Below are 21,950 nucleotides of genomic sequence, written 5' to 3' on the forward strand. Positions count from 1 at the left end.
GGTCATTGGAAGAAGGGGTAGGAAGTGGGGTACAGGTATCATGGAGGGACTTATCCCACTGTTTACACCCCTTTTTGCAACACCTTAGCAGATAATTTGATGCTACAGCAGTTTTAAGAACTCACTAAGACATTGTGCCTAGAGGATGAAAGGTACGCGCATCATCAGCACGTCATGCCTTGTTGAAGGGACAATGCCTGTTTTGGTAACTCCACATGATTCAGAGAAGGAAGACGTGGATGTTATCACCACCACACATTATGGCACTCTGCAATTGCAAATGCTGCAGATGTTCTCAGAGGAAGGTGATGTCCTGTCTCTGGCAGGAGTTGATCAAGCAATACAAAGCATAGTTATCATGAATTTTGCTTTTCAAACTAGTAGAATCATCCATGGGTTTTCTATAACGAGCAAGGGCTCTATAGATTAAACTAACAGAAGCCTTTTCATTCACTTATAAGAACAAATCATTTGATCGTTTTGATCATTTGAAAACAACACGATCATAAGTAACTACAGAATTGAATTACAATAAATAAAACCACCGTTTCTGCAAAGTAATCTGCGGTCTTTATTCTCTAGACTTTGACACTGTTACAAAGACACTGCAGAAGAAAAGAGAGGTTTCACATTTTGTGCATCACTCCGGTTACTTTGCTGCCAGAAGACATCCTTACTCTTCCTCTTCTATCTTCTTGCTGTGAAACTCCCGGCTCTTTACTCGGAGCTTGTTGACCTGAGACTCTGCAATGTCAGCCCGCTCCTCGGCTTCTTCCAGCTCGTGCTGGATCTTGCGGAATTTGGAGAGGTTGACATTGGACAGCTCCTCCTGTGTGGGGAGAGGGAGTTGACGGCAAGGAGCCTCAGGCAGGGGTTTCACTCCTCATGCAGCTGGGCCTTGATGGTCTGTGGTGATTGCCCAGAGAAAGCACAGACCTCCTGTTTCCTATCTACCACTGCTGACCCAGAACCCTCTCAAAGATCTCCTCATCCTCCCGTATTCATGATTCCACTGTAACATCCACCCTCATACCCCTCTGCTGACCCATAAGACTTCACACAGCCCTCCTTCTATTTCTATGATTCTTCTTGGAAAATGATTCTTGGTCCCATTCAAGTGATACTTACAGCCTCTTCAGCTTGTCTCTTGTAGGATTTCACCTTCATCTGCAGCTTGTCCACCAGATCCTGGAGCCTGAGAATATTCTTCCGGTCTTCCTCAGACTACAGTGATTGGTAAGAAGGAAAGAGAGAGAGTTGGTTTTGCCAACACATAAAGTTAACAATTTCCATTGGGGGCGATGTGCTGTGTGGAGGCTGTGGCAGCATAAAGAGCCTTCTCCCTTACCTGGTAGGTCAGCTCCTTCACCCTCCTCTCGTACTTGCGCACACCCTTCACAGCTTCAGCGCTGCGCTTCTGCTCAGCATCAACCTCCCCTTCCAGCTCCCGCACCTGCAATGAAAAATCTGTCTTTGGAGCTTCTCCGGTACCTCTCCAAGGGACATGCTCACTTGTGCACAAATACCAGCCCCACGCACCCTGGCCTCCAGCTTCTGGATTTGCTTCTTGCCTCCTTTCAGGGCCAGCTGCTCAGCCTCATCCAGACGGTGCTGCAGGTCCTTCACTGTCTGGTCCAGGTTCTTCTTCATTCTTTCCAGGTGAGCACTAGTGTCCTGCTCCTTCTTCAGCTCTTCTGCCATCATGGCCGCCTGGAGAAGAAAGAATCAAAGGCGTGGTAAATGTGGTAAATGGAGCCAAGTCCAGTTGGAGGCCAGTCACTAGTGGCGTCCCCCAGGGCTCTGTGCTGGGGCCGGTCCTCTTTAACATATTCATCAATGATCTGGATGACGGCATCGAGTGCACCCTCAGTAAGTTTGCAGATGACACCAAGCTAGGTGCATGTGTCGATCTGCTCGAGGGTAGGAAGGCTCTGCAGGAGGATCTGGATAGGCTGCACCGATGGGCTGAGGTCAACTGTATGAAGTTCAACAAGGCCAAGTGCCGGGTCCTGCACCTGGGACGCAATAACCCCAAGCAGAACTACAGGCTGGGAGAGGAATGGTTGGAGAGCTGCCAGGCAGAGAAGGACCTGGGAGTGATGGTGGACAGTCGGCTGAATATGAGCCAGCAGTGTGCTCAGGTGGCCAAGAAGGCCAACAGCATCCTGGCTTGTATCAGAAACACTGTGACCAGCAGGACTAGGGAGGTGATCGTCCCCCTGTACTCGGCTCTGGTGAGGCCGCACCTCGAGTACTGTGTTCAGTTTTGGGCCCCTCGCTACAAGAAGGACATGGAGGTGCTTGAGCGGGTCCAAAGAAGGGCGACGAAGCTGGTGAGGGGCCTGGAGAGCAAGTCCTACGAGGAGCGGCTGAAGGAGCTGGGCTTGTTCAGCCTAGAGAAGAGGAGGCTCAGGGGTGACCTTATTGCTCTGTATAAGTACATTAAAGGAGGCTGTAGCGAGGTGGGGGTTGGCCTGTTCTCCCATGTGCCTGGTGACAGGACGAGGGGGAATGGGCTAAAGTTACGCCAGGGGAGTTTTAGGTTAGATGTTAGGAAGAATTTCTTTACTGAAAGGGTTGTTAGGCACTGGAACGGGCTGCCCAGGGAGGTGGTGGAGTCACCATCCCTGGAAGTCTTCAAAAGACGTTTAGATGTAGAGCTTAGGGATATGGTTTAGTGGGGACTGTTAGTGTTAGGTCAGAGGTTGGGTTCGATGATCTTGAGGTCTCTTCCAACCTAGAAAGAAATTCTGTGATTTTTTTTAAATTCTGCGTTGTGCAGCTGAAGACATTTTTTTTTTTTTGGGGGGGGGGGGGATAAATCCACCATCATCAGTGAAAGGAGACCCCAACTCACATCTGTGATGGCCTTCTTGGCCTTCTCTTCAGCATTGCGGGCTTCCTGGATGGTGTCTTCCATTTCACCCTGAATTTGGGCAATGTCTGTTTCCAGCTTCTTCTTGGTGTTGATCAGGCTGGTGTTCTGTTAATTCACAGAGCAGCTTAAATATATTATTTTTAGAAAGAAAAAAAAAAAAAAAAAACAGAAACAAAAGAAAAAGAAAAACAAAAACATAACATTTTCACTTATTTTGTTTAGAGTTCTGTTATTGGTTTGTATGAAGGGTATCCATTGCTGATAGTAGTTATCAAAGACTGACGAAGCAATATTCTTATTCAAAAAATTAAAAGAGGCTTAATTTATTCCTTTTTCAATTTATACATTTATTCAACTCTTGGACTTGCCTGGGTGTGGAGGAGCTGAACTCTCTCACTTGCATCCATTAGTTCCTGCTCAGCCACTTTCCTTGACCTCTCTGTCTGCTCCAGGGCTGCCCGCAGTTCCTCAATCTCAGCCTGCAAGAGGTTTGCTCTACGCTCCACCATGGCCACCTGTTCCTTCAGGTCTTCCTGTGTCCTGAGAGCATCATCCAAATGTATCTGGGTATCCTGTGAGTGAGGAAATAGAAAGTAGGAGGTGTATTTTTCCTATTTTCCTATTTCCTATTCTTAGAAACATGGAATCATTTAGGTTGGAAAAGACATCTAAGGTCATCCACTGCAGCCTTTAACCTAGCACTGCTGAGTCCACCATGAAACCATGTCACTAAGCTACCCATCTACACGCTTTTTGAAAGCCTCCAGGAATGGTGACTCAACTGCTTCCCTGGGCAGTCTTCTCCAATGCCTCACAAACATTTCAGTGAAGAAATTTCTCCTAATATCCAACTTAAACCTCCCCTGACACAACTTGAGGTCATTTCCTCTTGTCTTACCACTTGGTGCTTGGGAGAAGAGTCCCACCCCCACCTTGCTATAGCCTCCTTAGGCTCCTATAGTAGTGCAATCAGGTCTCCCCTGAGCGTCCTTTACTCCAGGCTAAACAACCCCAGTTCCTGCAGCTGCTCCTCATAAAATTTGTTTTCTTGATCCTTCACCAGCTTTGCTGCCCTTCTTTGCATGTGCTCTGGCACCTTAGTGTCCTTCTTATAGTGAGGGGCCCAAAACTGAAGATGGTATTCAAGGTGTGGCCTCATCAAAGCCAAGTTCAGAGGGTTAATCACTTCCCTAGTCCTGCTGGCCACATTATTTCTGATACAAGCCAAGATGCACTTGGCCTTCTTGGCCACCTGAGCATACTGCTGGCTCATATTCAGCTGGCTATCAACCAATACTGCTAGGTCCCTTTCCTCCAGGCAGCTTTCCAGCCACTCTTCCCTCAGTCTATAGTGTCGTATGGTGTTGTTGTACCCCAAGTACTGGACCCAGCACTTAGACTTGTTGAACTTCATACAGTTGGCCTTGGCCCATCAGTCCCACCTACCCAGATCCTTCTGCAGATACTTTCTGCCCTCGAGCAAATCAACACTCGCACCCAACTTGTTGCTGTCTGCGAACTTATTGAGGGTGCACTCGATCCCCTTGTCCAGATCATTGATAAAGGTACTGAAGAGAATTGGTCCCAGTACTGAGCCCTGGGGGATTCCATTAGGGACCAGCCTCCATCTGGGTTTAATTCCATTCACCACGACACTTTAGGCCAGGTGACCCAGCCAGCTTTTAACCCAATGTAGCGTACACACATCCAAGCCATGAGTAGCCATTTTCTCCAGGAGGATGCTTTGGGAAATGGTGTGAAAAGCCTTGCTGAAGTCTAGGTAGACCTCCTTTCTAGCTTAACCCTTCAGAAGAGTTTGTAGCCATCCATTGCAGCACTCCAGTCACGTGAACCATCCCACCATGTTTCTGTGATGACAAATGTTCTATTGTTTTCCTTCCTCACAATGGCTTACAAATCCTCCTGTTTCTTGTCCATACTGCATGCATTAGTGTAGATGTGCTTCAGTTGGATTAGTCCTCCTGTCACATTTTTAGGGGAGAAGCCCTAATTCCCACATGACCATTCCCAGATACTTTTCTGATTTCTAACCTGACAGTGTCCTTTTAGTCTTTGCCGTGACTTGACTGTCCATCTCCTGCCTCAGCTGGGATGGCAGTGCGCTGGAGCTTGCTACCACACTGTCTCATAACCGCTGTCATACCACCCCCAGGCTTGTCTGTCAAGTCTGGTTTTGTACCTTTACCTCTTCAAATCTAGTTTAAAGCCCTATCAACGAGCCCTGCTAAATCCTGACTAAAGATCCTTTTCCAAAGGGTTGGAGCCCAGGTATTGATTTGCTGGCTGTTCCTGTTCTTTGCCTCATTATTCCCTGCCTCTGGAGGGATAGAGGAAAATACCACCTGTGCTCCCGATCTTTAACCTCCTTAACAAGTTTTCCTAAGGCCCTGAAGTCTCTCTTGATTTCCTTCAGACTTCTTCTTGGAGCTTCATCACTGCCTACCTGCCTATTTTCACATAGTTGTAGAACTGATACTGTACCAGATATTTTTTAGCAATGTCAGAAAGAGGTGAATATGTTTGGTATTGCCATACCTTGAGCACTCCCTGTGTGTTTCTCAGGTTCTTTTGTGCCTCTGCAGCCTGGCGGTTGGCATGGCTCAGCTGGATCTCCATTTCATTCAGGTCTCCCTCCATCTTCTTCTTCAGCCGCAGGGCTTCGTTCCTGCTCCTGATCTCAGCATCCAGGGTGCTTTGCATGGACTCCACAATTCTGAGGTGATTTCTCTTCAGCTGGTCAATTTCCTCATCTTTCTCTGCTATCTTCCTGTCAATCTCAGACTTGACCTGGTTGAGCTCCAGCTGGAGGCGCAGGATTTTCCCCTCTTCGTGTTCTAGAGAGGCCTGAATAACAAAGAAACTGAATTTTAAAATCCTTTTAAAATGCTTCTTCCTAAAGTTATCTTCCAAATTATGTCTAATAATGTCAAATTATGTCTAATAAATATCTTCCAAATTATGTCTAAAGGAAAGGGGCTCCTTCACTGTGGATGATATACATACTGAGGCTAGATCTCCAGACCCAGTAGAAACAAAGAAGTGACATTTGTTTGAAATTCCCAAGCTTTTATCATTCACACTGTTCCAAAGTACTCCAGTCTGGAAATCGGTGTTTATGGGCATACAATACCGCATGAAATACAGTTTGTCTTTCTTGCCACATCTGCAGATTTCTGCTCCCATTGTTTCAGTCTGGACACCATTCATTAGCACTGTGTACCTCAGCTTCCTCCAAGGCAGCCTGGATTTCAGATTTCTCTTGCTCAATCTGTTTCTTGACTTTCTCCAGCTCATGGATTGCCTTTCCTCCCTCTGCAATCTGCTCTGTGAGGTCAGAAATCTCCTCTGTAAGGAAGGGTGAAACAAGGCATGGTCAGACATAGGGCATAAAGGAGGGAAAAGACCGTACCAGCCACACGAACATGACAGGTACCCTTGCAGACCTGTGGGCAAGGACCTTTGTGGAGTGGAGGACAGACTGGCTTGTGAGAAAATCCAGCCAGCAGCAGAGAGCTAGGGACTTACGCTGCAAGTTCTTGTTCTCACGCTTCAGCGTTTCCAGGTGGTCCAGGGACTCCTCATAGGCATTCTTCATCTTAAACAGCTCCGTGCTGAGAGAGCGAGACTCCTTCTGGGAAGCTTCCAGCTCAGCCTGTGTTTCCTCGTACTTCTGCTTCCACTCTGCCAGGATCTGAGGAGCAACAGGGTGTGAGTATGGATGTGACAATTGTGAGGAGATGCCCTGCCCAGGAAGCACAGGGCCAGAGGCCAGAATACCTTGTCAAAGTTCTTCTGCTTCTTGTCCAGAGCTGCGCAGGCAGCATTTGATCGCTCCACGTCAATCATCAGGTCTTCCACCTCGTTCTGCAGCCTCTGCTTTGTCTTTTCCAGGGAAGCACATTTGGCGTTGACGGCTTCAACGTGTTCCTCTGCATCCTGCAGGCGCTGTGCCAGTTTCTTCCTAGGAAGTGGTTAGCACATTTCCCAGTTAACAAAAAAAAAAAAAAAGAGTATATCTAACTTTTTTTTTTTTTTTTCTCAACAGCATGCTTTACCACTTCACAGTCTGTAGCCCAAATCCCTTGTCTTTTTTTTTTTTTTTTCCTAAACCATACCTGTTCTCATTCTGCAGTTCTCATTCTGCAGTTCTCTGATTTCTACACATTTTGTCCTTTTCATATTCCAACTCACATACATTACAAGATGCATTAGCCTTCCTCCTGTCATTCTACCCTAAGCACACCATTGACTTTCTTCCTGACAGTATTAGAGTGGTCTCCTCAAATTTCTGTTGTTACTTTCTGCCAGCCTTCCCTGCTTTCTCCACATACTTGGCCTCCTCCAGCTCCTCCGTGCGCTGAATAGCATCTGTCTCATATTTAGTTCTCCATTGGGCCACTTCGCTGTTGGCTTTGGACAGTGCACGTTGCAGTTCTCCCTTGGCTTCTTGCTCCTCCTCATATTGTTCCCTGAGCAAGTCACAGTCATGGCGAGCAGACTGCAAGGCGTGGGCCAGGGCACTCTTAGCCTGAGGTGACAAGAGTATTTTGACATTGAATGGAAAAGTCCTGATTGAAATGTTTTTGGACATTGGTTTATTCTTCTATATGAAACAACGGCAGTTCTGGGAAAAGGCCTGGAAATTTGCAAGAGGATTAATTAACAGATAGCAGGGAACAGACAGCAAAGCTAGCATGGAAAGACTTGCCCTGCACTAGCTAAGTACGGTTTTCTCCCATGGTATTTTTGTAATCTCATAGGTGTCTGAAGTACCTCTTGGTCAGGAGGAATCCAATGGATAAAACAGAATTTGGAAAGCCTCCTCACCTTTATCTCTTCTTCTAAGTGCCTCTTGAGTTCCTCAATCTGTTGGGTGAATGCCTGCTTGCCTCTTGATAGCTGAGAAATTAGAGCATCTTTCTCCTCCACCTGGCGTGAATATTCACCTGGGAAAGTTTGCAGATACACCGGACTTTCATTGCCATTGATGATAGTGTGTGGGCAGTTGGGGCTTTAAGAAAAGATATTTAGCAGTGTTTACAGAAACTTATGATCTTATGACATAAACTTCTCACAGGACAGCATGTATTGGACAGGCCATATGTCCAGAAGGCTCATTTCTACATTAACTCCCTGTCACTGTTCATTTGCACACTAGTGATGTGAAAGTCTCACCTGATTCTGTCTGCAGACGAGCTCTTTGAGCATTGAGGTCATTTACCATGCGTTGATGTTCCTCTTCTTTTGTCTTAACCTCACTCAGTTGGTCTTCCAGTGTGCGGCACATCTTCTCCAGGTTTGCCTGCACATAAACATGGTACTGTATCACTGTTACTCTTAAAAAACAACAACAACCAAACCAAACCAACCAAACAAACAAAAGTCCAACACACACAAAGAAACCCACATCATCAAGATCTGAGAAGGATTCAAGGGATACAATGTGAAGAGTGTACTTTGAGCACATACCCTGATAGATCTGTATTATACCTTGGCTTTGGAGACAGACTCCATGTTACTGGCCAAGTCATCTATCTCCATCTTCAGCTCACTCTTCTCCTTCTCCAGCTTCTGCTTGACTCGTTGCAGGTTGTCGATCTGCTCCCCAAGCTCAGCTGTGCTGTCTGCGTGCTTCTTCCGCAGGGTGGCAGCTGTGGCTTCGTGCTGCAGTGTGGCCTCTTCGAGGTCGCGGCGCATCTTCTGAAATTCTGCCTCACGCTTCTTGTTCATCTCAATCTGAGCTGCCGTAGCCCCTCCGGCTTCTTCCAGTCGCTCGCTGATCTCCTCCAGCTCTCTGGAGAGGTCAGCACGGTGCTTCTCTGCTTTTGCCCGAGAGGTTCGCTCTGCCTCAATTTCCTCCTCCAGTTCCTCGATACGGGCCTGGGGAAAATGCAAGACCCTTCACACCCATGCCCTACTTGTACTGATGTCCTTCTGAAGGGCTGAAGGGAAGGACCAGAGGCTTGCCTGCAGCTCCTTGATCTTCTTCTGTAATTGCATGCCCAGGGCTTGCTCATCCTCAATTTTGCTCTGGATCTGGCTGATTTCAAAGTCTTTCCTTTGCACAAAGCATACAGAAACACAGTGTTAACATCCAAATAACACTACCTAATAAATGCACCTGACCTGCACTCAGGTGTTCCACAACCACACTTACTTCTTCAGTTTCTCATCCAGCTGCTGCTTATCATTTTCCAAATCCATTATGCTATCGTGGGCCAACTTCAGGTCTCCCTCAAGTTTCCTCTTAGCCCTTTCAAGGTCCATGCGCAGTTTCTTCTCTTGCTCCAGGGACCCTTCCAGCTAAACACAATTCCATTAATGCCAGGCAGGTTGAACTCCATACCTGTCCTGTCTTGCTGGAGGCACATGTGCTTACATCATCCACTTGCTGCTCCAGCTTGGTTTTTGCTTTGGTCAATGTATTGACTTTGTCCTCTTCGGCCTGCAGGTCGTCCAGTGTCTGCTGGTGGGCCTCTTGGAGGGCTTTCTTCTCTTTTGTCAGCTTGGCAATGGTCTCATCCAGGGATGCCATTTCCTCTGTGAGGTTTTTCACCTTTGATGAGAAGGAGCAAGTGTAATTAAAGCAAGTAGGTACAAGACTCCCATAATAGCACAGTATGACTTACTTCTTACTTGCCTCATACCTTGTTTTCGGTGGCATGTTTTTCCTTTTCAACCTTGGCCAAGGTTAACTCCAGGTCATCAATGTCTTTCTTCAGCTCTGAACATTCATCCTCCAGTTTCCTCTTCTTGGCAGTCAGCTCAGCATTAATTTCTTCCTCATCCTCGGCCCGTTCTGTCACCTCCTTAATTTTGGCTTCCAGCTGGATTTTAGTTTTGATGAGCTGATCACATCTTTCCTCAGCATCAGCCAAGCTATCTGCTTCCTTGTGGGGAGATACAAAATATTTTAATTTTATAAATTTATATAATTCTTTGAAGTTTATCTTTTATCTCAGTAAATTGACATCTAAATTCTATATCTGGATTTGCACTTCCACACAAACAGCTGATCTATTTTTTCAATTTATTTTCTTAGGGGGAATAAAGAAAAAAAAATGCACATCTTCTCTTAGAAATAAGGGTTGTTTTGTTTAGTTCTTTCATAAAATGTCTAAAAGAATTGTGAGCTGTGAGGATACCTCCTTCCCTGACACTCTTCATCTCTGTTTCTCCTTTTGTCAGTGGAACAAATTTACAGGCTTTTTTTCCTTTGTACTAGAAATAGTACAAAGCAGCTTCCTTTTTGTAATTTGCTTATGGTGGACCAAGTATTACATTGAGAGGTAAAGCTTTTATTATGTTCAGGATTAAAATGTCACAGAAAGAAGAATATCTCTTGTCTACATTCATTAAGCGTACTGCACATACTGTAGAGGCATACTTAGTTTCTAGACACTGTGTCTGTAGTTTTCAATGCTGATTTCAGCTCGCTCTCTATTGCTTCAGTCTTTGATATTTCATTAAAATAGCTTTGCAGTGACTAAGTTTAATTGACAGACAACTTTAAAAGTAAGACAATCAAAACCAGTGTTTATTTTTCTCATTTGGACTAAGAAAAAAATCCTCAGCTTTCCCACTTTCTAACTCAAAACCCAGATCACTGTGAAACTATGGGCAATGTGAATGTATTAGGTAATTTTAGTGATTTAAATGACTTAATTAGTAATTTTGGTTTTCTTTCTAAGATGGGTTTTGAATATCAAACACTGGTGGAATATATTTTTAAACGATACTTAATTTTTCTAGTTTTTGTTTGTTTGTTTGTTTGTTTTGTGTACATGAGGTTCATAGGATATTACTAATAACACAACTACCATATGGCATGTGATGAAAATCCAGGTTGCAGATGCAAATAACTACAGTACCCAGAAGTGAAAGGTTTTGCTTAGTCATCTGTTTTTGCTTACTCATCTTTCTTGTTCTGTGCTTTATTCAAGTCTAAAGAATACAGAGATATGAAGTGTCTACCCAGAGCTGCTTTAATTTTATTATACATACATATGCTCTTTAAATTTGGCATATGTGTTTTATATTTAAGGATTATAAACTAAAGCACTGAAGGATGGGCAGGGCTCAGAAAGCCTTTTCACTGGGAAGAGTACCTTTTCCAACATCTACCAATACCAGGCTGTTACTTTTCATTATCCCAGGGAATACTGAACTCTCTTGTACATAGTAAAACACCATAGAACAGCCCCAAGAGATTAGACTTCATTAGAAGATGAGCTTCATTAGGCTGAGAAGACATTTCTAGTCATATTTCCCACTTGAATGAATGAATGAATGAATAAACCATAGTTATCAAGAAGCTGATATATAATATTATAAGCATCAGTTTGGTAACTGATATCATAATATTACAAGCATTATAACTGATATTATAATATTATAAGCATTATAATATTATAAACATCAGTTTGAACTCTAGATTGCATATCATGTACAAAATGCATTCATGGTTTATGTCTTGGTGAAGGAGGTACAACCGGCAGGACTCACCTACACAGCTGTAGATTGTTTCTTCCTTATAAAGCAAGAGAACAGAGTTCTACCTAAAACTCCCTGCACTGGGTATCAAAGGGCTCACCAGGCTACTGCCAGACATTATTTTAAGCAGTTTCACAGTCAGTATGATGCACACCTCACTAAGTATCTGACATATAATCTTCTATAATGTGACCATCTGTTTGGGAAAGAGGAGCCTGAATGTACATAATCTTTTGCTGGGTGGAAATAAATGGAATAACTCACAGCTTGCACTTGGAGCTGCAGATCATTTTTCTCCTGAAGCAGAGACACCATTTTCTCCTCCAGCTCCTTCCTCTTTGCCTCAGATTTTGCAAGCTCTTCCTTGGTTTTCTCAAACTCCCCCTTCATGTTGGCCATCTCCTTCTCAGATTCTGCACTCTTCAGCAAGGGCTTGATTTTAAAGAACAGCTTCATCCAGGGCCAGTGCTTGACATTCATGAATGCACGAATGTTGTACTGGATGCAGAAGATGGACTCCCTGAAGCATAATGAAATTATACATTGATTATTTTCAGTGTGATGAATGGTGACGCTTTCCTCCAGAGGAAAATGACTCTAACTGAAGATGAGCAATGTCTACCTCCTCTCCACCATTCTCTGGTACTCCACTCTCATCAGGAAGCCCCTGCACCTGGCCTGTGTGCGAGTGATGAGCTGTGCCAGCTTCTCATCCCTCATCTCCTCCAGGAGCCCTAGCAGCCCAGCTTTGAAGAACACCTTGAGAAAGGGAATGTTGCAACACATCACTGCCAGGTAGAACTAGGCACAGGCACGTAGTGATTGAGTCAGGAAAAGTTTGTACCTTGGTGTGACCAAATTTGTATTGGGTGTGATCCACATCAATTGACCCCAGAAGTTTCTCAGAAGCCTTTTTGCTATCAATGAACTGTCCCTCTGGGATAGCGCTGGCATTAAGCACCTTGTACCTGTGAAAAGCAAAAAAGCAAGATAAAGCTGAGCTTCCCAATCAACACACAGTAGATACTGAATCCAACCATCTTATCAACAGTTATTTTGGAGAATGTAGTCCAACCTGAATAAATCTAAATGAATGAACCAACTATGTTTGTATTATGCTGAGAAGTGCAACACTCTCACCTCTGTTTAAAGTCTGCATAGAGGACTCTGCTGGGGAATCCCTTCCTGCAAATTCGTATCCCTTCCAGCACACCATTACAGCGCAGCTGGTGTAGTACTAGTTCATGTTCCATGGCACCTAGCAATTTAAAGTATAAATAAATACCAGTTTTCAGCATAGAAGCGAATGGCTGTGTCAGTGGAAAATCTGTTTCTGCTGGATTGCCTTACCTGGTGTTTTTGTTTCATTTGGTATGATGCAACGGACAAAATGGGGGTGAGTGCTCCGTAGATTGGTCATCAGTTTATTTAAGTTCTCCTGTGGGACCACAATATGGTATGTGTTTAAAGAAAATCTTCGGTTCTCACTACTAGGTTCCTTGAACTTGTCACTAAAAGGTCATGCACCTAACAATGGATATGCACTCAGCTGAAAATTCTCAGCTACATAATAATGGTAACACCTCAATCAAAGTTCCCCTCTAAACATTGAAAACCATCTGCCAAGATAAGATAAAATGTTGCTTTTGACACAATGAGAAACAGAGGTTGTCTACTTCATAGTTTTACCAAAAAAACTTCTTCTCTTTTCTCTTCTTGACTTAGAACTACAGTCTTTTCTGATGTAAAATTAATCTAATTCTGATTTTCAAAGATAAAAACATATTGAATTTTTACTTACCCGAAAAAGAGCTGAGACAGTCTGGAACGAAGAACCCTTTTTCTTGCCACCTTTCTTGCCACCACCACCACTAGCCTCTGATAAAGTGAAGATAACAATATTTTTTGGTTTTTGGACCATTCATGATTCTACAGTTTTGCATAACCACTGTGCACCAGAGTGTTGACATTTCAGAGAACTGACCTGCTTCTCCACCAGCAGAGGCAAAAAGTAAGGCCAATGTCTTTACAGATGACTTCTGGTACAATCCAATGACAGTTTCATTCAGGGGGTCCTTGTTCTTTTCAAGCCAGCCAGAGATGTTGTAGTCCACTGTGCCAGCATAGTGCACAAGTGAAAAATGGGCCTCGGCCTTGCCTTTGCCAGGCTTGGGCTTCTGGAAGTTGTTGGACTTGCCCAGATGCTGGTCATAGAGCTTGTTCTTGAAAGAGGTGTCAGTTGCCTTGGGGAACATGCACTCCTCTTCCAGGATGGAGAAGATGCCCATGGGCTGGGAGAAACAGCAACAAAAAACAGAGATAAATACAATTCTGCTTTCATAAAGAGACTAGAGTAAGGCATAGGAATTTTAGAAATGGATTTTTTTGTTGTTGTTGTTCTTTTGGACATACATTTTTACATGAAATATGAATTTGAAGTGTCTGAAAATAAAATTCTGATGGATAAAAAGGAGATTTTTATTTTTGCATTAAGCCTTTCTCACATTAACTTCATGTAGACAAAGGTGCCTAACTAAATTTAACCTTTGTTCAATAGATCAGTAGGTATTTCAGATGCTTCCTGAAATCTTATTTTTTATGAGGTATCTTTCTTCTCATTCTTGTACATAATGTTACTCAAAATAGTGCTGGCTCACAGCTATGTTTTTATTCAGCATTGTTAATCCAACACCATTTTTTTTATATGTACATCTCTGATTTTAATTACAAATTGCATTTCTGAAATCACAACATTAATATTGAGATCATAATCTTGACACTGAATATTGTGCCTGAGTTTCTGAAAAGAGCTCTTTCATCTTTGCACATTAGAAAATACACCTGCAGAAAATCCTTGCCATCAGATTATGTGTGATCACATTTATTTTTCTATTTCCAGGCAGGTAAAACTACAGGTCATTTAAAAAAATATATTAATGTACTTAAATGATAAGATGAATGCACCTCATTCATAACCTAATCAAGTCCTTAGAAATTACTTAGAAATCTGAACTAGAGCAAAAAAATGAGGTAAAAGCCTACAATTCTGCCACAAACAAGAATTAATATTTTAAACACAATGAACGTACTTTTTCAATGAGCTCAATACAAGCAGCCAAGTCCATCCCAAAGTCAATGAACTCCCACTCAATTCCTTCCTTCTTGTACTCCTCCTGCTCCAGCACGAACATGTGGTGGTTGAAGAACTGCTGCAGTTTCTCATTGGTGAAGTTGATGCACAGCTGCTCCAGGCTGTTGAACTGCTCAGTGCAAAGGTAAGATTTACTCATACTCAAGATGCAACAATCTCTGTAATGCTTTCTCCTGTGTACTCAATCCCACACAGGAATGCCCAGTGAAAGATTTTAAAAGATCCCATTCACTTTTTTTTTTTTTTTGGTTGTTCTTTTCTACCTGACTAATGTTTACATCTATCACTTATTTTTAAATCAAATTCCAAAATAATTTAGTAGTCTTATCCCTAACAAGGTTTTATGTACGTTTTCCCATTGCCCTAACAAAAAACATTAGATGTTACAAGTGTTTTCCAGCAGTGGCCTGTACTCAGGTTCTTTATCTAAAGTTTTATAAAAAATTGTGTGCCTGCTTTTTGTGCCTGCACTAAAGGCAGTCAATAATCTCTTCCTATTGGAATCACCCTATGGGTCTTCGGAAGCAAAGAGTATATATTGCCTTCTTTTTCCAAAGCCTTGGGATAAATCTGTGTGGGAGTGTGGGACTTAGGTCTAATTTTCTGTTTATACAATATGTGATATTGTATCATTGGTATCTTTATACAACTTGTCAGATGATTTATTTCAATAATATGCTCAAGCTATTGAAAAATTACAGCATTTGTGGTAATTATATAAAAAGCAGTTATTTTCCCCCTTTATACTACAGAAAGCTATTACATGAAAAATCTTTGAAGATTGTACTTTTACTTGGTGTAAAATCAGTGACATATTCAGAAAAGGCAAGCATTTCCACACAACTGCAAATTTTCTGCTTTTGCAATATTTTTTTTTTTCACTTTGCAATAAAAATATATATTTTCCACTTTTTCTGCAATAAAATATGAACCCATATTTGAAATTGTAAGTCAACGGCATGTTTTCAAAAAGAAACCAAAAACCCCCAAACCATAATTCTCTGCTTTATCTTGACCCCTAATTGCCTTTTGAAGACTTTACTATGATTTCTGTTTTCCTTACATCAAAGATCTCGAAGCCAGCAATGTCCAGGACACCAATGAAGTACTGTCTGGGCTGCTTCGTATCAAGCTGCTGGTTGATGCGAACAACCATCCATAAGAACATCTTCTCATAGACAGCTTTTGCTAGAGCACCCACTGCATTGTTCACCTAGAAGAAAGAAGAATGCAGCAGAGGAGGAGCATCTAGAGTAAGATAGTAAATCAAGCCAGAGGAACCCAGTCACCAGCTGTTTGTTACCTGCTGCACAGTTTGACCCTTGGTCACATATTCATTCCCAACTTTGACTCGGGGGTAGCACAGTGCCTTGAGCAAGTCTGCTGAGTTCAAACCCATCAGGTAGGCAGCCTTGTCAGCAACTATATGCAAAGAGAGAGAGAGAGAGAATGGCAGAGAAGTAATCAGTGAACAGTGGATGTTCTCTAAGAGCTAAGTGCAGAGGTGCAAATTCTAAAACTGCAATACTGCGGTAGCCTGAAGGGAAATTTAGAAGCATGATTACTATGGAAACTGAGATTATGTTTTTATAAAAGTGAATTTGAGCAATGTGCCTGACCACCACCTGCCAACTACTTTACTGTTTCTCTTCTTGACAGTTTTATATTTTATTAATACCTTCTGTGCCATCTGGCTCTGCCTGCTCCTCTCGCTGTTTCTGCTTGAACTTCAAGTTGCCATAGTGCATGACAGCCCCTGTCAACTTGTAGATGGCAGTCTTTTCATCAGCAGTGAAACCCAGGATGTCAATGGCACTCTGGCAATGGATTCAGTGAATGTAAATGCCACATATATTAAACGTATCAAATCAATTAATAAAATTTCTATGTGTAACTTACATCAGTAGCAATCAACTCCTCTTGGTCGTTAATGCTGGGAACAGTGATCTCACCTTGACTAACAAATTGGTAGTCATATGGGTTGGTGGTAATGAGAAGCATGTCTGAAAGCAGAAAGAAGAAAGACACAGGCTTAGTGTTTTCAGCTAGGTAGTAGGGGGAACCGTTGCTCATCAATCATCCTCAAAAAGATATAATGATCCTTCCTACCAATCAGCTCTGGCTTCTTGTTGGACATGATCTGATAAAATATGTGGTAGCTTCTTTCTGCCTTGAGCTGGAAGGTGACTCTGGACTTCTCCAGCAGATCTAACAATGAAGGCAGGCAGAGTTAGGCACATGACAGCATGTGGAAGGAGGAATTTGGGAAGAGATGTGATCATGCCAGGAGATCACTTACAAGTTTCAATGTCAGCAGAAGCCAGTTTGCCTGTGGCCCCGAAGTGAATTCGAATGAATTTGCCCTTGAGAGGAAAATAAAAAATGTATGTTGAAATTTCACTAAGGCCACAAGCATGTAACCATACAGTCTCCATACAGTCTGTACAGAGTACAGGTTTTCAACTTAGAAGATCTGTGAATTTGTTGTCCCCCCTCAAACAAACAAACAAACAAACAAACAAAAACAAACAGAAACAGAACAAAACAAAATATAACACACATACAAGAACAGTGAAACTAAGAGACAGCTCTATGTTGGCAACAGTAAGATAAAGATCTGAGACAAGTTATTGTTATTCAGTTGATATCCTGATTGAAGAGGAGAAGGAAAACCACTAAAGTAGACATTTGTTAGCTCATTTATGCTTGAGCTTGAACAGATGTGTACAGAGAAAGCCCAGATGCAGTGGATTCAGTCCTTAATGAGATAGGATGCAGTGAAGGTCAATTTTACTGGAATACGTGTATGTGTTAAAATGAGTTTTTGGATCCTGTAGAACAATGGAAGGCAGCTTTTCTTTTCTGAACCATGGGCACAGGGACAATGCAATAGAATGCAAAACTTAAAGCTACAACTGTGAATTGGTATTGCAATTTCTTAAAAACATTCACAGCTTATCGAGTACAATTTACTAATGGCTTTCTGTAATTAAAAAGATCAAAAATATGTGTCATAGAGCAGTTAGGTTTGTTATAAGATGTCTGAAGATACTCTTGTCACTTTCCCTTCCCAGGCAGCTCATATCAAGGTCTGAACGGTTAAATTACTAGACCTGCCCAGTTCTATATCTAGCAAAGTCAGATTAATATTTTGTGGATTGGATACAGGCAAATTGTTTCCTGTGTGTTAGTCTCTTCCTTCCTCTTTCTCTCCCTTTCTTCCTTTCTTTGCATTACATAAATTTACACAGCTTTGTATCTATAGTCTGTATGACGGATACTAGGAGTTTATATATACATTTATAAATTCTAAATAACAAATACATTTACACATATTTAAATGATCCCTCTTTGTACATATTTGTTTGCTGTGCTACACTTCTACAGTTAAACAGTTAATTAGACAGTTAGATATTTTTTAGTCAAACAAAATATGAGGAAAATATGACTTCAAGGAGTAAAACTATCCTACTATGTCACTTCAGAAGTGACAGGTTCTGATCGGACATTCTTGTTCATCAATAAATGTCAAAATCTCTTATCAAAAACTTACAAAGCGTGAGGAGTTGTCGTTCCTCACAGTCTTGGCATTACCAAAGGCCTCCAGCAAGGGGTTGGCGCTGATGATTTGATCCTCAAGTGTCCCCTACAATATGATAATCGTATATTTACAGTATTTAATTCACTCAGCGGTTATGGGCTGAGTCTTGAGTCTGTCTGTCCAAAGAGCTCACCTGCATTTTGCCAGGCTGCTCCTCCTTTTTCTTCTCCCCACTAGCTGCAATTGTTGCAAAGTATTGGATGACACGCTTTGTGTTCACAGTCTTCCCTGCACCAGATTCTCCACTGTCAAACCAGACAGAGAATCAGATAGTGTGTGGTCCCTGGGCATGGGGCAGCCCTGTGAGGACCCCAGCAAGGATCATACTTACGTGATCAGGATTGACTGATTCTCACGGTCTGTGAAAGAGGCAGAAAGAAGTAGACATTGCAAATGAAGAACAAAATAAGATTAAAAATTAATGCAATACATGTAAATTATACCCAGAAAAAGTATATATATATTTTAACTTCCTTTACTACTAATAGTTTTTTCAGTTTGCAAAATAATGCTTTCCTATGAACACTGAAAATCCTTGAACAGACTTGTTTTTTTCTTACTATACTGTTATGATCTTTTTTCTCCTGCATAAAGTAGAGTGAATGGTTTCCATTTTTATTTTGTTACTTCTGCTACACAGATTGTATTTAGAGCAAAAGCAGAATTTTCAAATAACATATGGAGTTCGTACCCTGTTCCCTTTCAACATTTCATTATAGGCATAACTATATTCTTTTCTCTATCTGCTCCATTCTGCTTATTGTTTTTCCTAATATGCTAACTACCTATGGCATTAAACCTCCTCTTTAGAAATCCTGATGTAAAACGACTGTTTAAATATGCAGTGATTAATACTATGTCTGAAATAAAAAATAAAAAAAAATAAACACACACACACAAAAAAAAACAAGAACAAAAACAGACGTGTTAATAGAAATCAGTATATTTATCAGGAAAATTTTCTGCTTACATTTAAAACATCTTTTAAGTAGAATAACTTTGAGAACCACTCACCAGTCAGCATGAACTGATAGGCATTGTCAGAGATGGAGAAGATGTGTGGAGGGGCCTCCTGGCGCTTTTTGCCTCGGTAGGCCAACACCACCTCCGGGTTGTACACTGGCAGCCACTTGTAGGGGTTGACAGTGACACAGAAGAGGCCCGAGTAGGTCTGTGAGGAAGGGAGACAGAACGTTGGTTTCTGCTCAGCTTGGCACAGCAGGCCTTCCAGCTACCCAAGGGAAGAGAGCTGCTGGTACTTACATAGATCATCCAGGCTGCATAACGCTCTTTGAGGTTGTACAGCACAGCGGGTTCATGGAGGTGGGTCATCATGGCCATGTCCTCAATTTTGTCATACTTGGGAGGGTTCATGGAGAAGATTTGATCTTCCTTCACGGTCAGAGTCTGCCAAGGAAATGAAAGATCAGTGTATGTCAGCTTACAGCCCAGAGTGGGAATCAAATGGTGTCTTTCAGCCTTGTTTTTCACTCACCTCTCCACCTTCAGTCTTGACAGTGACCTTTCCTGATTCTTTGCTCTGGATTGTCCCTTTCACAAAGGATTCCTTTGGATGTACCACAAAGACTGATGATTTGGCATCAAAAGGCTTGTTCTGAGCTTCGATTCTTTCCTTCTCTGACTTTCGGAGGTAGGGAGCTGCCTCCCCAAAGATGGCCATCTCAGAATCTGAAGACATGGTTGATCGTTATGGAGGGGCTTGTCAGCAGAAAACACTATGAAAGAGCAGATATATTGTCCAAATGAGTCAACAATTTTTGTTGCCCTTTGGTTTATTGGAAAACTTACAGAGCATTATAGAAGGGTTTGCCTGAGAAGAATCTCAGGCAGTTCTCTGGTCTATCTTTTTGTTCAATACACATCAAATCAAGTTACTCAGAGGCTTTTCTGGTGAAGTTTTGATTATCTCCAGGGATGGAGATTCCTTAGTCTCTCTGGATACCCATTTAATATTTGACCACCTTGATAGTGACATTTTTTTCCAAATACCTGGTCAGAAGTCCTATTGCTACAACATGTGTTTGTTGCCCCTCATCCCTTCACTCTGCACATTCAAGAAGAGCTTGTTTCTTTTTCCTGTATAACCTCAGTTTGTTGAAGAGGACAATAAGAGTCTTTATTTACACTTCCAGAGTAGACAAAGCTCAGTCCTTCAGCTTATCTTGAAGGACCCTAGAGAATAGCATGAAGCTGTACTGGGGCAAGTTCAGGTTGGATATTAGCAAAAGGTTCTCACCAAGAGGGTGGTCAGGCACTGGAACTGGCTCCCCATGGCAGGAAGCCCCAATCCAGTAAGTTAAAATACTGTATCACCAATTATTTCCTTGTATGCCAATTGTTTCTGGGAATAATTATACCAAAAATTTATCAGCCTCAGTTCAAGAATTTACAAATCAAGGATGAATATCTAAATGCAGTACTGAGTTCCCAATTAAACATTGCATGTCTAGTAATAGAAAGCACCTGAGTTCCTAGGAAGTTGAACAGACAGGAAAGTTGTTTAGATGTCATGCTAGGACTTTTAGTTACCTAAATGAACCAATCAAATGTCATAACTTCACACAGTTCCTAGTAGCATGCAGAGCCTCCATTTTACTCAATTTATTTTCAGAGGAATAGAAGGACATCTCTTTGTTTGTTTGTTTGTTTTTTAAGTATGTGAGTTGTTTTTTACATTTTTACAAGTTTCCTAACATAAGAGTCACATGCAGATTATAACCCTGTAGTATAGGCTGATAGGTATTTTCTTAGCAATTTCCGACCAATATACACTGTATATCCTATACAGTAATACACATAGTTTATTGCAAATTTGTAAGATTTTGCAATCAGCTGTTCTGTCAGCTCCCTTTATCTAACTGGACTTCCTGCCAGAACAGATCATTTACTTCACTGATCCATAATTAAACATGAGAAATCCCCAAGAAGCATTTCCCAGCATGGCATCAGTGGCTACTGAATTCAAGCAAAGACACTTTGGAAGGCTTGCTTGTTATGAGCAGCCTACCCAACCTTAAGCATGCTGTATTTATCATAACAGAGCAATGTCCAGGAAAACAGGGCATATTGCAATTGCCTACACAATTGTACAGAAATCTGCCACCACAAAATAACAATTCTAAAGTAATATGCCACCTTTTCATATGTCACTTAAATATGTGTAAATTAGGCTCTTACCTCTTATGATACAAGAAGATGCCTTGCAGGCTGGAAGATGATCCGTGCTGTAAAGCAGAAATGGAAAATGCAGATCTCTCATTATTGCTGCACAGGACTTCATAAGCAAGTCACAAATTTAATGTACAAATGTGCTTTTTGTCACAGACTTTAAATGCTTGCAGGCGCACATATTTACACCAGGACTGCAGGAATGAAGTGGGACAAATGGACTGCAAGGATGCTGTTCATTTCTGCTAGTCACAGACACTCACTTACCATGAAGTTTTCTCTGAAGACGGGACTGCCCAGATTCAAGGACTCTTTTATAGAGTCTGGTCAGCACATGCTACAGATGCCTCCTCTGTCTTTGGGCAAAGCATTTTTGGCAAACCTTGTTTTTGGCAAAACACTGTCTGGCAAACTGAACAGACTGAAAACTGGAAAGTGAGGTTGCTAGATATAATTAGAAATTTTTGGTCTCTCACTAGCTATGTGGATAAATCTCCTATAAATAATATGAGAAGATTCATAGGGGCGGAATTTCAGCTAATGCTGACTAGAGGGATGAGAGTAACAGCTATTAGATGTAGGCCATGGATGCTCCATGACTCCGAGCAAAAGCAGCA

The 21,950-nt window shown here is 42.1% G+C and overlaps 1 protein-coding gene and 1 long non-coding RNA gene across 2 annotated transcripts in view; one reads left to right on the forward strand and one right to left on the reverse strand.

The window, feature by feature from the left end:
- LOC137841842 (uncharacterized) overlaps positions 1-15,748 on the forward strand; it is a 33,619-nt gene extending 17,871 nt beyond the window's left edge. The window contains exons 3-4 of the long non-coding RNA XR_011088780.1: positions 14,575-14,667; positions 15,614-15,748. This is a non-coding gene — a long non-coding RNA (uncharacterized lncRNA). The remainder of the gene's footprint in view (positions 1-14,574; positions 14,668-15,613) is intronic.
- On the reverse strand, positions 657-19,858 carry LOC137841829 (myosin heavy chain, skeletal muscle, adult-like). The gene is made up of 38 exons (XM_068655205.1): positions 19,640-19,858; positions 19,408-19,551; positions 19,159-19,315; positions 18,476-18,503; positions 18,278-18,389; positions 18,097-18,189; positions 16,843-16,906; positions 16,653-16,751; positions 16,443-16,546; positions 16,222-16,360; positions 15,847-15,965; positions 15,607-15,756; positions 14,482-14,652; positions 13,377-13,683; positions 13,194-13,270; positions 12,743-12,830; positions 12,533-12,650; positions 12,237-12,360; positions 12,015-12,151; positions 11,657-11,912; positions 9,547-9,789; positions 9,279-9,455; positions 9,057-9,202; positions 8,867-8,957; positions 8,390-8,779; positions 8,075-8,201; positions 7,727-7,845; positions 7,231-7,427; positions 6,677-6,860; positions 6,425-6,590; positions 6,120-6,244; positions 5,435-5,743; positions 3,247-3,450; positions 2,858-2,983; positions 1,540-1,710; positions 1,349-1,453; positions 1,129-1,224; positions 657-829 (listed from the first exon to the last, which is right to left on the reverse strand). Exons 1-38 carry the CDS (start codon positions 19,841-19,843, stop codon positions 674-676), a joined length of 5,823 nt encoding a protein of 1,940 aa, XP_068511306.1. The 5' UTR covers positions 19,844-19,858; the 3' UTR covers positions 657-673.
- Between the last annotated feature and the right edge of the window lie 2,092 nt (positions 19,859-21,950).

Source organism: Anas acuta, chromosome 18, assembly GCF_963932015.1.
Source record: "Anas acuta chromosome 18, bAnaAcu1.1, whole genome shotgun sequence".
NCBI classification, from domain to species: Eukaryota; Metazoa; Chordata; class Aves; order Anseriformes; family Anatidae; genus Anas; species Anas acuta.